The following is a 15546-nucleotide window of genomic DNA, read 5'->3' as shown; positions in this document are numbered from 1 at the left end:
AATGTATGATGGATAGGCACGTCTCTTCACCTTTTGTAGTTTGATAATTCAACACACGCTTGTGTCCGAACATATAAGTGGAAGATTTTTTTAAAACCCGAAATGTTTGCAAACACAGGTCCGGAACTGAAAGTAATATATAAAATTGAACTCAGGCAGCAATAATTATTAATTGGATATATTAATTCACTACTACGCATTACATTAATTAAATATGAAGCCCAACGGTATGTGTCTCTTTCAAATGTATTTCAGCTTTTCTGTACTTTTACATAAGGTTTTTTGCTGTGTATTCATGACTGTATATAAAATGTATGATAAATAAATAAATAATAAATAAAATAAAACATGTATCCAAGAAGTAGGAAATCGATTTTCTCTTACATTATAGCATTTCACAATGTAAAAATTGAGGTACAATTTATTAAAAATAAAAATCTTTTTTATTTCTTTTACATAGTAAGACACATCATCAATAACTGATATGATTTTAAAAACTAAAAATCTGAATTTGAGATTATAGCAATAAAAATCTTATAAAGATATTAAAAATATTAAAATTCTTTAAATTGATTAATAGGAGTATTTATATATATTTTAGATTAAATATTAAATAAAATAAAATACAATTTTTTGTGTAGAAGTAAAACCAATTTATCGAGTTATTTCGATGTTCTGTAAATTGATATTTAACATGTAAGAATTAAACATTAATAATTTTCCCACAATAAGGCTATATAGATTTAAAATGTATGTTCCTCAAGCTTCAGTTTCTTTGCGACTGTTGAGTTTTATGAAAGAAATTGTTGAAAAGAATAACATTTTTTAAATATACATATTTAATCAACAAGCCTCAAAATTTGCGTTAATGTTTTCCTTTCTTGAGTGTACTTGCGTTCTTTCCGTCTTGCATTCATGAAATAAAAGGACTTTTATTTTGTTAAGAAAGATTTTTAGAGGAAAAAGCTGGGCTTTTATGCGCCCACGATGCGAGGAAGAGACACGCGGCGGCGAAAAGGCCGCCGCTTTTTGCTGCTTCTCTCTTTCGCGCGACCCAATTTGCTCGGCGCGTCTCTTGTTTGCAAATTCATGTATGCGCGTCTGGGAGCAAAAAGACACGGCGAAAAAGAGAGAGAATTTTTCATCATTTATGAATAAAATTGCCGGCCGGGCACACTTCTTACTTCAGCTCACACACGTCATAAAATTTGCATCTGCCGCGCCGGCGAAAGACGAGAGAAAGAAAAACAAAAGCCGTTTGAACTTTTCAGCTTTCTCTCTCAACCGACCGGAATCGGCGTAGACAAACGAAAAAAAAATTCAAAGTACACACCCGAAACCACAGCAAAAGTGAAAAAAGTTCCCGCAGCAGCCGAACCGAAACTCGAACAAGGTTGTCTGTCCGTCTCCCTGTGAGCGCATCCTGAACAAACGAGCTGTTTGTGACTGTGTGCGTGGATTTATTTATTCACACGGCGCGGCATGTAAATTCATTCACACGCCGCCGACGCCGCTTTTGTTTCGTGTTTTGACTCTGGTGTGCGTTTGATTCTTCTGCGACACGCACCGTCAACACCCACATGCCGTCGCCGCCGGATTTTGGTGTTTTTTCTGCAACTCTCGGACGTGCCCGCGCCCAAATCCCGCAGAGCGGAAAGAGAAACGCAGTTTTTCCACTTTTACCTTCAGACACATGCATTAAAAAATTACTCACTTGCTTGAGTGATTTGACCACAAGGTTAAATTCAAATTATTAGAATATTTAAAAAAAAATGTTAATTAAAAATGAGAAATCTGTCTTTATAAATCAGCTAAAAAAAGATAAATATTGTAAAATTCAAACATTTTTAGGTACATAGGACCAATTTTTTGAAAATTAAATTCCAATTCAATTATAGAAGTTTTCAATTGAATGAAAAATAAAATGAATTAAATTAATTTGTTTGAGATGTAAAATTAAAAGAAACCAAAAGTAACAAAATTTTAAGCTTCGTTTGATTTTTTTTTTTTTGCAACAAGCAGCTTTTCAAAATTGTTAGTATAAAAAAAAAACAAGCTCATTTCCAATTATATCTAGACTTTATTGGAGGTACTTTACAACCGTGCTTTCATTTTGATTTAATTAAATACAAATCAAAAATAGTAATCTCTGGTCATTATTCCTATTGCAAAATAAAAATATCGTACTAAATATTGTTATAACTATCACGGATGGCAATCGCTAGGATGGAGATCACGGCTATAAACTAAAATTTAGAGAGATAATTTATTTTTAACTATCGTCCCTTCCATTAGATAAGCAATTTTTCCGTACCTCGACTACTGCAAGTCCAATAGCAACACCACCAAGTATGTTTTGAGTCATCCTCATCCACTCGCTTAGTTTCGAGAAGCATCCATTTATGTAAACACCAGCGACGCATTCACTGGTCAAAATTGCGTCGCAACTACATGAAGCTGGTGGCAACGGTATTTTAGGGGTCATCATGGTCCAGTCAAGGGGTCCATCAACTCCACAACACTCAAACTGCCGAGTAAACATGGACTTGATTATTATGTACACTAATAGCATTTTATCAATAATTGTTGTTCTAATACATAAAATTTAGTAAGTCGGTGACAAAATTCTCAAGTTGAGGGCCGCACAATACATAACTATTTTTAGTTTAATCGTTTGCCTTGACAGATTTAAGGAAAAAATATGTATATAAATACAATATTTTTTAGCCTATATTTTTTTTACAACACTGAGAATTATTTCATACCAGCAAAATAAGCAATCCTTGTAAAATAAAAGAACATTTTCTTTACCTGGATTTGGATCGAGTCCCAGTATTTCCGAGCGAATTCAGCTTCATTTCCTTCTTGCACATATAAATTCATCTGATCGCGCAATGACTTTTTAAGGTACGTATCCAATTTATCTTGACATAGAAGTGCCAAAATTCCGCCAACGATTAGAGTAACAAAAACAACCAGCAAGATGACTGCACACTGTAAAGACAGTAAAATTTAATTTTGAAAGTAAAAAGCAATCTTTATACGTATAAATTAATTGTTGTCATTATGTTTAGCGATACCGGAATCTCTCCGCAGCATCCGAAACAGGCAATTATGCAAATTAAGCTTCCGATAATTATCATCAAGATTGCAGGGATCGTCATCGCCTACAGGGTTATAATTTTATGTATCAGTTGCATGTGAAGCTCCTATTTTTGTAATAATAATTTATTAATGTATTTTCAATATTATAATTTTACTCTATTATTTCTTACTTAATAGAGTTGTCACTTTAATAAGTAATTATTAGTAAATTGAATAATGCAAACTCAAAATAAATAAAGCAATTAAAGAATTAAATGAAATGAAAAACCTTAAATGCAAAACCAATATTCCATTGGAAAACTGCTCCGATGCCTGCAATCGACAATCCGCCAACCTAAACAATATTTTATAATTTTCTGCCTTTAAAAAAATGGAACGCACAGCAAAAATCAGGTATATAACACACGCGAGGTACTTGATTGTGGAATCATTGCAGCCCATCTTACCCACTTTTATATCTCTACTTCAGCCACACAAGCAAAGAGTCCTTGTTCTATTAAAACGTGCCACACACTAGTGGGAGACCCTGCTTGAGAAAGCTCTAGCATCGCATCATTTTCACCCTTTGCCCAGTAAACTAAATTGTTTACAATTAGTGTTACTGTAGAGAAGAATTAAACCTTATTATCTCTGAATAAATATACTACAATGAAAATATTTTCTCCCATGTTGTCCAATGAAGAGAAAGAGGGGTATATAAAAGCAGCAACTGCAATATTTAATAAATGAGGTTTAGACGATCAAAATACCAAAACTTATTTAAGTAAACTCTAAATAAATAATATTGAGTATAATTCCTTGGCTTCAGAGGAGAAAAACAATAATTATATATAATATTTTTATGAAGATATATTTTAAATTATTTAACCGTTTCAAATAAAAATCTCCATTTTCATAAAAATGTATTTGATCTACCAATGAATGGAGTATTCTTATAGATTCTCATTATAATTATTATTATTATTATTTAATTTTTTGGAGAAAATAACACAAAATTGGCATTTTTATGCAAATCACTTTAGTCTGATCGAATTTCAAAAATCTTTGAAAACAGGAAGCTCGTGTGTGTCATTAGTTTTTTTTTTTTTTTTACAGAAACTCCTTTGCATTTCCATCAGCACTTGTTGGCAGCACACAAAGGAAGAAAAGCTCTTGCAACATAAACCGCTTGTAGAAGAAAATAATGATTCCATTCGAGCGGTGGGTGTTCGCGGGGGTGGATGTATCCGCAATGTGCGAATTTAGGGGATTTTGCAAGTCAAGAGCGAGCCCATGGCTGCACACGGCAAGAAAGAAAGATTCTTTTGAGTGCGTGCGCCGCGCGCGCGTCTCATGAATATAAATATGGAGGAAGAGAGAAAAGTTGAGCAACATGCGCTCGGCATTTATTCCTCCGCAGCAGCAGCAGCAGCAGCGGGAAGAGCTTTGCAAATATTATACTTGCTGCTCTCATGCAAAGTTGCGAAAGCACATATACATATTTTCCGCCGCCCGCTATTATACACTCTCGAGCGAGAGCAAGACTCTTTTCTGCTTTTTTCCTGCCGCCATTCGCATTATCGAGATATGCTGTAAGCGAACCACTAGATGCTGCTTTGCTTTTCCTGCTCGGCATTTTCCCCCATATTTTCCTTTTTTCAAGCACCATATTTACAATTCCCTGCTCATTATAATATACCTGGACTATTTTTGTAAATTTTGACCATTTTGATTAGCTTCAAAATTATTGAATTAATTTGACGATTTTCAAATGTAGTCATTTAGTTAAAAAATTTGGTAGAAGCCTTGTAAACGCTTAAATTTATATTTATTTTCTAAAAAGAAAAAAAAATGGATTATTTTAAGACCTTATTTGGATTTCTGAATGAGTAAGAAACTTTGTATACATTCGATTGGTTTTGCCAACATTTATTTTAGTTATTAATAAATTTAATTAAAAATTTAAGCTATTGCTATGCTAATTTGTGGAATGACTTTTGAAAAAAATGCTTGGTTTTTCCATAAAAAAACCAAGTATGCCAAAATTACTTATCAGCAAGGATACACTTAACATATCTTCATAGGTTATTGATTTCTATAAGGAATTGAAAAACAAAACTTGCTATACAATGTACAGCAATGTTACGCAATGTATAAGAATTGTTTGCTTTAAAACTACTTTCCCTGAGACTATCTATAATTTGAAAATGACGAGACGAAAAAAACATTTTCCTTTCTTAGATATAAATTTCCTTATTTAAATATAAATAATTTTACTTCTTTCTCACCTCTACAACTTCGATTCGTCATAACCTTTGAACTTTCAATTGTCATTGAATAAAAGAGTACACTTTAAAGAACTTTGACGACTTTTGGGAATTTTTTTAAGAGGCTGATTTGTTGCGTCCAAGATAGAGACGAGCGGTTCTTACGTCATTAAATCTCGCATGAAATTAGTGTAATCGTAATCGATAATACGTTTACACTAGGAGTGTGCATTATGTGCGCAAAAAAGATAGCTTATCTTTTTCGTTGGTATAAATCCAATCAGAATTGACGGCAGGCTATCATTTGTTTTGGCAGCCAGAGCAGCTCAACTAAACTACATTCTCAACTCCCCCGAAAAGTAAGAATATTTCTCCTAACTTTTAATTAGTGGTTTGAACAATTAATTTGCTGGGGTGGCTCTGAGAAGGGTCAGTTTACAGTAAGAGAAAAAGTTTTTTTTGCAGTCCTCTTTAAAAATTATTGTATAATGCCTTGTTTTTAAAGAGAGCAAGGAAATTTTGATAAACTATTTATGCAAACTTGTGTATCTGATTGATTTACAGTGATCTATTAATCCAAAAATTTCAGAACAAAATGGAACCTCACCCTAAGGTTGTCACTTCCCAGCCCTTATTCATTCAAAAACCTGGTAACGTATGCTATATTTATTCAATGTAATTTAAATAAAAATGTTAATTAGTCTATCCATTATTAATTAATTAAATTAATTATCAAATAGAATTTTCAAATATGTTTTCGCATTAAGGAAAAAGTGTTATAAAAGTGATCAAGCCAAATAATCACATTTTTGATTGAAACATAATCCTGCTTCCTCGGATAAGACGAACAACTTAATTGTTTCTGCTCAGGGATTTTCTGTAACTATAAAGATGCCCATCTTCACAGAGAGGTGGCCGGATTTTATTTCATCTGAAAATGAACACATCAAGTATCAAAAGGTTCCAGAAAACCATCTACAGGAACCTCTATTGAAACTTATCACGTTTTTAGTTTTAAATAAGACATTTTTTTAATGAAAAAGAAAAAGATAAAAATTTGCCGCTTTAGAACAAACAAAATTCAACGAATTAATAAAATTTTAGAGCCTCTTCCACCGGTGCCTTACCAGCGCATCTGCCCTAGCTGTGACCACCAAGTGGTGACCAAAGTGGATTATCACCCAAACGCTAAGACTCACTTCATTGCTACGCTTCTCTGCTGCGCGTAAATATTTATAAGTTTTTACGCCAACAAAATTATTATTCAAATCTGTTTTAATTACAGTTGCTGCTTCATTGCCTGGGTGCCATACTGCAGGAATGACTGCAAAGAGCCGCACCACTTCTGCCCCCAGTGTGGAGCCTACTTGGGTCACGCTGCTTACTAGCCACAAGTTTATTTCCTATTCATTTGTCTTGTTTAAAGGTTAAAAGAATGCAAAATAAAGGCTATATGTATTTGTTAATATTAAAATTTATACATGTTGCTGTTAAAACCGATATTCTTTAAAATTTTTTTATACAGTTAAAGCCAAAAGTTTGTCAAACCATAAATTAACAAAAAAAAAATAATAATAAATAAAATTAATAAAAACTAACGCATTGGAGGCAATAAAACAAAATTATCTGGATTCTGTATTTTTTAATATAAATCAATTCCCTATTAGAGCAAAATTCTCTGGAAGTTTAGTGGTTAAACCTAAATCAGAGCAGATGATTAATTTTTTCCGTTTGAAAATAAATATAATTGGACATATTACACAAGAGGAAAATTGTGCTATGAGAGCAGAGGAATTTTCATTTCGATGTTGATTGCTGAAAAATTTCATCAGGCCCTTATGCTCCGTTATTATTCGAATAAATCAGCGCCGACCCACACAAACTCGTTGAATAATTTCAAAAACAAAACATTGAGCTGCGTTTTAATTAGGGAGGCCAGCACGGATTTGCTCATCATCAAACCCGTCTAGTAATTTGCGCGTGGGAAGAGGAGAATAGAATTCCGACGCCGGCAATTGTGCAGCTTTTGATTAGCATTTGAAATTTACTAATATGCGGTGAATTGGCAAATTTGTCAAGGACGCTCCAACGATTTCCATCATTTTGAAATTCTAATTGATGATTTATGATTTATGACATTCAAAATGCGAGGGAAATTAATTTTATGTGGGAAATGCAAGATGTTTGTAAGCAGGAATGCAAATTGGAGTTTTAAAATGGAAATACAAATAAACATGTTGAAATATGAATTAATTTAGGATGTGTATCAAAATATATTTTAAGGAAAATAATACAAACGTTTAATTTATTTTCATAAAATTAATTGAAATGAATTCATGTTGGTATCTCAAAAAGTAAGTCAATAATTATTAAAGGTTTCATTTGATTCGATTAGTCTTATGGAGACTTGCAAAAAATTTAAGTCAAAATATTATATTTATTTTAATATTTGCTTTGAAACAAAATTCTGGATTTTGTTTACAATTTCTCTTCTCTTTTATACTTTAAAATTTCAAATTTTACTTTTCTTAATAATACTTAAAAATTATTTAGAAACTGCAACCTTCTCTTATAAAAAACTTCTACTGGTTAAAAGGTTTTGTTTATTTAAAAATCAGAGAGGTCTTTAATATTTTTAGTACAATCTCAAGTTATAAATACCTTATTTTTTTTATTTCCATTTTTCATGAGATTAAATTAGAATTAATGGCATTTTAAAAAAATACTTCACTCTTTACTCTATTTTAAAGCTTCTTTCCAATTTCACACTGTTTCAAATCAAAAAAGATTGTCTTAATTGTTAAAATGCTAAATTATGAAAACTTAAATACATATTCGTCGATAGAATTTTACAAATTTTATTGTAAAGCTTAAATATTTTAATTGGCTAAACAATCTGTCATCTGTCATTATTTTTTATTTGATGGTTTTTATTTGCCATCAGATTATTGTTGTTACAAAAAGATCACATGGACAAGTTCTTGTAAATCGTGTCACTGGACACCTTTTTTCAAATACATCTGATAGCATGATGACTATTAAATAACCTTTTATCTAGATATTAAATTCCAAGCATACCACTCACATTTATGGCAGTGGGCGTGTTGTTTGATTTGCACCTAAACGTCAAATTGTAGGTCACCGCGGATTTATCAATTTTTACGTCAGTTTCGGCCCGCGGTCGAATCGATCACTCAATCGCATGTGCGCGCTTTTTTTTTATCAAAAGGAATGCGGCGTGAGCATTAAGTCAATTACCCGCCGACTGAAATGCGCGTTTGTGGTTGCAGAGAAGGAGAAAAAAATAACAACATTATACAGCCGAGCACTCAACATAATACATATTATCGGTTTCACATTTGCCCGCCGCGATAAATTATTACACACATATCAGAGCAGAGAGTGCGTGTGAAAGGTTAGACTTTCAATAACTCACCAAGAGCGACGAATCGAAATTTCGGCTGCTCATAATAATGAGCTGCAAGAAAAAGTGGAACGAAAGCCATTTCGAAAAAGTAGTAAACTATTGGTGTGGGAGCGATCCGCGGGATCGAAATGGGAAATTGCATTGGCGCGGCGGCAAAAGCGATTAAAATTCCTCCAAGCGGCGTAAATCATTAGTCGGGCGCGAGCAAACATAAATCAGAGCGGATTTTTTGTCGCGATTTTCATCCACTGGGAGGAAATTGCACCACCTCCATTTTACACTTTTTTATGTGGAAAAAAATCGAGTGTTTTGTGCCGCCGCATCTCTCTCTGATATTGATCAGAACCGATGGAAGGATGTGAAGGATGAGTGCACACGTTATGTAGAACATTTAAATGCAGGCGGGATTACTTTTGATTACACACACATCCAATAACATCGAGCACTGAATCTCTGAATTTATTTGCATGCAGAGGAACGCCGAGAGATGCATTTTATGCAAATACATTACATATAAAGAGACAACAAGGACGTTTCGATATTGAAAGTGGAGTGTCGAGGAAATTATAATGCACGAAATTGTGAGAAGTAGTTGATAAGTTTGATTGCAAAATAACATATCTTTAATTAAAGGCGGCAATAGACTCTGTGATACATGATAAATTAAATGCAAAAGAAATTACTTCTTATAATAATAAAATAAGCTTTTATTTTAAGCGATTGTGGAAATTTTTTATTATTATTTATTAATTAAAGATTTATTTTAAATTAAAAAATAATTATTTAAATAATTAATGAATGAAAATAACTCATTGAAATTTTTATATTAGTTTCTTACTTACAAAGACGAAAAATATAACAAAACAAAACAAAATAAATTTGTATTCAGGCTGTAAATTTTGTATTGCCTCAAGTTATCATTTAATTTGACACCACGGTTGTTTTCTCTGGTTATATGTATTTTTTTTTATCTTATACTGCAACTTTGTTTTGTGTAATCAATTTTTGCATCCCAAGCAAAATGGATTTTAAAAGTTGTTGAGTTTTTTGTCGCCGAAAGTAATCAAAAATACTTTCAATCTTAAAGTAAGTTTATAATCAAAAACTTTGCATCCGAGGCAATTTTTTTAATTTGAAAACAACATTTCGCAGAATAGAATTAAATAATAGCAAATAATAAAAAATTCGAGGCTTAACAAATGTCCATTATCCATCAGCGCAGTGTGTGGCAGAACATGCATGTTGGTTATGAGCCCATTTCAAAGTAATCAACATTGCTTTTTTTGCACTTCACGTCTGCCCACACACACATATTTGCAGCAAAACGCAAAATGGAAACAGGGACGGCTCGCCACAACACGGCGGATAATTTGCCATAGTAGTTCATAAACAACCGCTGCTAATGCATTCGTTTTGTCATTGCCCCGGCCGATGGTGTATGTGTGTGTGCGGATAATATGCCTACACACGTACGCCTGCTAATTGTTAATTATATTTCAGAGACGGCGCAAAGTAAGCTCTCGTGACTGGGTGATGTAACTTGCTGGCCGACGGATAATTCAAACAGATAATGCTCGCTCGGACGGGCCCATTCATTATCCCGCGCACGCCGCGCGTATATTGCATTTTGTCAAGCAGCTAAACTGATGAAACTGCCGTCGTCTCTCTACGTGCAAACAACAGAGTAATTAGCCAAGCATGAAGCAGTGCTGAATAAACAATGCCCGTAGAAGTCGAACGGTCGCCCGGGCAAAACGCAAAACTGCCGCGCTGTTTGGTTTGGTTTGGTACGAGAGCGATGACGATGTGTCTCTATTTGCAAGAAAAGCAAACTATGGCCGAAAGGCCATTAGTTGACGTGTTAATCGTTGGACAATGCAAATGCTAAGCAAATTGACGCTGCTCATTATTCTAAATTGACTTACCTAAATCCTAATTGCAAGGTTAATTAATCAAACTAAAGAATGTTTAAATTTTATAAACATAAGAAAAACGTATTTTTAAATTATCTATTGTTTGTATTTTATTCTTAACATTTTGTATATATTTTTTAAGATTTTTTAAATTTTTATATTAGAAAAATATAATATTATGCAACTATAACACCTTAAATTTGATTCAATGTATATTATCAATAACAATAAAGTACGGTGTTTCAATTGTTTATTCTAACAATCAATTAAACTAGATCTAATGTGATGAAATTATAACACGTTTTCATGTTTTACAGAAGAAGTAAATTAAAAAATTAAAATTCATACATTTGGAACAAATAAACTTTTGCGAACAGTGAATCAAATTTATTTTTTTACGGAGCTTCCAACACACGCTCGAATTAAATTCATTACATTAAATTCACATAATACTGTCTTATGACTAGACCATGCAATAATAATAAATGTTAAAATAATTTACACACAAAATTAAAAAAAAAAGTAAGTTACTCTGCACATCAAGTCAATTTACTGACTGCTGTTATTTTCATGCAAAGTCAGTAACGTTTGCACCTGTCACGACTTTTGTACTGTTTGACTTATGGAAAGAATTCCTCTGCAGATACGTCTTATTCTTTTCTGATACTTTTGCCTCCAAGTTGGCAAACAATAAAAGCTTCTTTCGCGATAGACGTTTGCACAACCAATGGACAACTTTCTTCCCAAGGCACGTTTTCCTGCCGAACAGAGTAAAAAGCTTTTCTGCGTATATACGTATCATGCACCCCGCCGATGGCCGAGATGCAGAATGCATAATTTATCTGCTCCTCTCTCACTATGCTGCTCGTCAAAAGTTTAATAATCCTGTTAGAAACTTGCCCATTTGCCGGCAGAGAGAGAGAGAGAGGTGAGATGCAAAGTTGAAATGTGCTCCGATTCCCGATGCCTGAGCTACATTAATATTCGCGAGAAAATTCTGTTAGATGGAAAATTCGGCACGTCCGCCGCGGCACGCATATTAGATCTTTTGTTTTTTCCACACACACACACACATATATATCTCACACGTCATCCCCCAAAAAAGGGAGAAAAGGACGTGCTGATATTGCATATAGGAATAAAAAACAAAGGAAAAACTTCTTTTCATTTTCCTGAACACACACATACATTTTCCCCGAGACGAAATTCATCATTTTTAGCGGCACCTGGCGGCCATAAAATATCACAATAAAAACGCCTGCTCGTCTGGGGAGAGACAAAACGTACGTGCCTTTCTTTGATTTGCATTCAGCGGACGAAAATCCGCCGGAACTTTTGCTGCCCGCCTTATTGACAACTTTTATTACACGCCGGCCGGGCTGGTGCTCTTAAAAGTTTGCGCTCCACTCTCTCGCCATATATCAGCTGCTTTTTCTGATGAATCATCAGATTTGCTTTTCAACGGCGGCCCGGCTGCTTTTCATCCCGATTGGAATATTGCAAGGGAGGTGCTTCTACTGGATCGCTGCCCAAGAAGTGCTCCTCGACTAATTAAGGTCAAAGTTCCCCCTGCTTGTTTGCACAAGCAAGTCGCTCGAGAGACGGCAGATGCAACTTGGTGACTATGTATGCTCCGGCCAATTCTGTCTTGGACTCGGGAGACATAGACAGTCAGGTCATCAAATAGATTGGCAGAGCCGACTCCAGACCAAGCCAAACTCAAGTGGCAAAGTAGCCACGTTTTAAAAGTGGGACGCTTGATTTTTTTTTTTTAAACAAAAAATGAAGAAGTTAAATTATAAATATTTGTGTCATAATTTTTGTCCAACCATAAACAAATTTGTGAAGCTCCAGGAAATTTGCTGGAAATAATAAAATTTTTGTTTAAAGAAGTTTATTTACAAGGTAGATTACAATTGAAGTGAAAGTCATTTAAATTTTAATTTCATAAACATGTTATTATAGAAGTGTGCTTGTGAAAATTTATCCAAAAATGTATGTAAAAAATATTAAATGGGATAGAATTTAGTGGGAATCATAAATTATATAAAAATAAATTACAATTTACTATTAAATACTAAAATCCATAGTATATAATCAGATAAACATTTTTTACAAGTGAAAAGTCAATAATAAATTTAATTTCTAACAAATGAACAAAAATATTACATATTAGTTTTGAGCTTAAAAAAACTGATAAGTCTAGTCTATACTTAAATGTGTATTGATGTCCAAAGTAAATTTCAGGTAAAAACTAGCGCTCGGGAAACTTTGGGAGCAATTTGCTTAATCAATTTTTATTTTTGAATATAAAGATAATTTTCTAAACTTACAGAACAGAAACATAAAAAGTGATTTTTTTAACAACCTTCTTATGTTCGTCTGGAATTGAAGACTTATTTGAATTGTACGAGTTGTGTTGGTGCAGAGTGGAGCAAAAATGCAAAAACAAAGTTTGTTTAGAAGAATTTATGAAGAATAATACAATAGGAGGAATTTTATGCCAGTCTTATTTTCATCTTTAACACGCTTAACTAATTGTGAAACTCGACAAAGAGACCTCGCCGCAAATCTCCCCCTATATTCCTTTTCTTGCTTTTTCCTCTTTTTTTTAATTTTAATCAAGTCTCTCTCATTGCAACTCCAGAGTTTTAGCACACAAGAGCCGCTCTCTCATCCACTCTAGTCTGTCTTCTTCTCTTCCGCCGCTGATTGTTCGCCGTCGGAAAGTTTTGCGCGCGGTGGCGGCAGTTAATAACAAAACTCCCTGCGAAACGTGGATTTTGATTTGTCTGCTGCTGGTAGTGGAAAGAAAAGTAAGTGAAGTGTAGTTGGCTGACTCTAATTAAGTTGAGTCGTCCCTCGCAACTCTACACACTACACACTGCACCCGCCGCTTTGTTCAAAGTTCGCACATTTCCGCCTCTTTTGATGCGCTTTGTTTTCGCCACATGGCTCTTTCTCTCTCTCTAGTTAGTGCGCGAAAAGTGTTAGGTGTCTGCTCGGATTACGCGGCTCCGGAATAACACACGCAAGACACACAACAGAAATAAAGGTGTTTTGGGGAAAAAGCTGCTTCTATCTGATGGTCCATGTAATCTGCTGTCAGATGATACAACAAAAATCTGCGTAAAGTTGTAGATTGTCCACATTTTTTATTTTTACTTTGTGCCTTATGTTACTTTTCACCAAGTTTTAAATTAGGACAAATATTAATTCAATATAAGTACTCTTTTTTCGTAGTTATATACTTTTTTTTTAATTGTTAATAATAATAAACCAGACATATAATGTTTTATTCGGCAATACTAGGGCAGGTCAATAGTACTGGCTTTTAATTTGTCTTTGTTTTAACATGTCCTATGAATGAGCAAAAATCTTTATTTTAGTCGGAAACTTTGCAGACATGTAAAGTAAAGGGAATTAAATTGAAGCAGAATGTAAGTAAATTATTCGAAATTCTGAAGATTAAACATTAAAGCTAAATTGACATGAAAGAATCGAATGGCAGGTTAAAAAATACAGAAAAAGGAAGAAGCAGAAATAAACTTAGCAAACTCTGGTATTTAATTACGCTTTGGCCGTATAACTTATAATTTCTTGTTTTGATTTTCTACTTTTCCATCATTTTTTTGCCTCTTTGAGAATAAATTAAATAAAAATAGCTCAATCAGAGGCAATTCAAATATCAGAGACTGTATTAAATTTAATACTTTAAATTTTTATCTTTTATAAAAATTTATAAAAATTTGTGTGGTGGCTGTGTGCTTGAAATTTTATTCCACCTTAATTTCCCTTTATTCAGGTCATTATTATACAATTCTGTCGAGAAACTCGATTTTTTGCCAATTTGCAGTGAGCATTTTGGTCCCAATTATTTTTCCGCCGGGAAACGCACACTGTTGCCTTCTCAGCAGTATATATAATAATATCAAGGATCGCGCGTTTTCTGCCATTCTGTTGCAGCACCCCTAGCTTTCTTGGCCTGGCGCAGTCTAAATTATGTTGTTGCCGCGTTCGCTCTCTCGAAACGTTCTCTCTCGATTCAGCGAGCTCGTTATATTTAACATCCAGAGCCGCCGCCAACACAAGCAATATTTGCTTATTTGCTCCTCCATCTTTGCCTAGCTGCGCCTCCAATTTCGCGAAATGCAGCCGCACACTTTGTGCTTACACACCGACAACACAGACCCCGGCTTTTGCGTCGGAGTGCAACTAACTTTGCTCATTCATTCACTCAAGTTGATTGTGTTTGCCGAGGACGATGAGCAGTGAGTGAGAAACTCGGTCGGCCGGCAAAGCGGAAAAGAGGAGACAAAAAAGAAGCCACGCGCCTATGAACCGAGGCCCGCCTGCAACGCAATTTCCCAGATGAATCGTCTCCTTGCGCCCTAAACTCTGAGAGAAAGAGATGCGTTTGTTTACATAGCAGTTGAGAAAGGGTGAAATGTTATTGTTATTGCTCACTCTGTGCTCTTTGATTATTCCCTCTGTAAACTAACTAACCCAATTAAAGAGCAATTATTTACGAAATTACTTTTAAATATTACAAAGTTGTTGCTATGATCAATTATGTTGACTAAAATGAATAATTTTAATCAATTTGTTTAAAAAGCGTGAGGAAAATACAACACAAGCAATATTCTTAATAATAAATTCGACACTAAATGTAAAAGAGAAAAATAAATATATTCATTACAATGGAGTTGTTATTGAATTCCTTAAGAACATTTTCGATATAAAATTTTCTCTTCTTTATGAAGGTGAAGAGCTTCCTGATTTATGCGTTGCTTTCAAAATTGCAAATATTATTTTAAAAAAATCGTAAATATTTTGGATGCTAAAACTTAAACCT

The 15546-nt window shown here is 33.9% G+C and overlaps 1 protein-coding gene and 1 long non-coding RNA gene across 2 annotated transcripts; one reads left to right on the top strand and one right to left on the bottom strand.

Annotated features, from left to right (window-relative positions):
• Nucleotides 1-2084: 2084 nt before the first annotated feature.
• On the bottom strand, nt 2085-3154 carry LOC132200718 (uncharacterized). Its single transcript, XR_009442185.1, has 4 exons — nt 3045-3154; nt 2812-2994; nt 2315-2527; nt 2085-2246 (listed from the first exon to the last, which is right to left on the bottom strand). It is a non-coding gene; the product is annotated as an uncharacterized LOC132200718 (long non-coding RNA).
• Nucleotides 3155-5647: 2493 nt separating this feature from the next.
• Nucleotides 5648-6982, top strand: LOC132200720 (lipopolysaccharide-induced tumor necrosis factor-alpha factor homolog). Its single transcript, XM_059626393.1, has 4 exons — nt 5648-5710; nt 5941-6001; nt 6456-6576; nt 6637-6982. Exons 2-4 carry the CDS (start codon nt 5947-5949, stop codon nt 6737-6739), a joined length of 279 nt encoding a protein of 92 aa, XP_059482376.1. The 5' UTR covers nt 5648-5710; nt 5941-5946; the 3' UTR covers nt 6740-6982.
• Nucleotides 6983-15546: the final 8564 nt, after the last annotated feature.

Source organism: Neocloeon triangulifer, unplaced genomic scaffold (assembly GCF_031216515.1).
Source record: "Neocloeon triangulifer isolate White Clay Creek 2 clone unplaced genomic scaffold, ASM3121651v1 ptg000014l, whole genome shotgun sequence".
Lineage (NCBI taxonomy): Eukaryota > Metazoa > Arthropoda > Insecta > Ephemeroptera > Baetidae > Neocloeon > Neocloeon triangulifer.
This window is presented reverse-complemented; position numbering and strand designations above follow the sequence as displayed.

Excerpts from the sequence above, each read along its gene's own strand:
- LOC132200720 (XM_059626393.1), top strand. The coding sequence starts at position 5,947 with ATGGAACCTCACCCTAAGGTTGTCACTTCCCAGCCCTTATTCATTCAA. Across the intron at positions 6,002-6,455 it reads CTTATTCATTCAAAAACCTG|AGCCTCTTCCACCGGTGCCT; the intron begins GTAACGTATGCT and ends ATAAAATTTTAG. Across the intron at positions 6,577-6,636 it reads GCTACGCTTCTCTGCTGCGC|TTGCTGCTTCATTGCCTGGG; the intron begins GTAAATATTTAT and ends TTTTAATTACAG.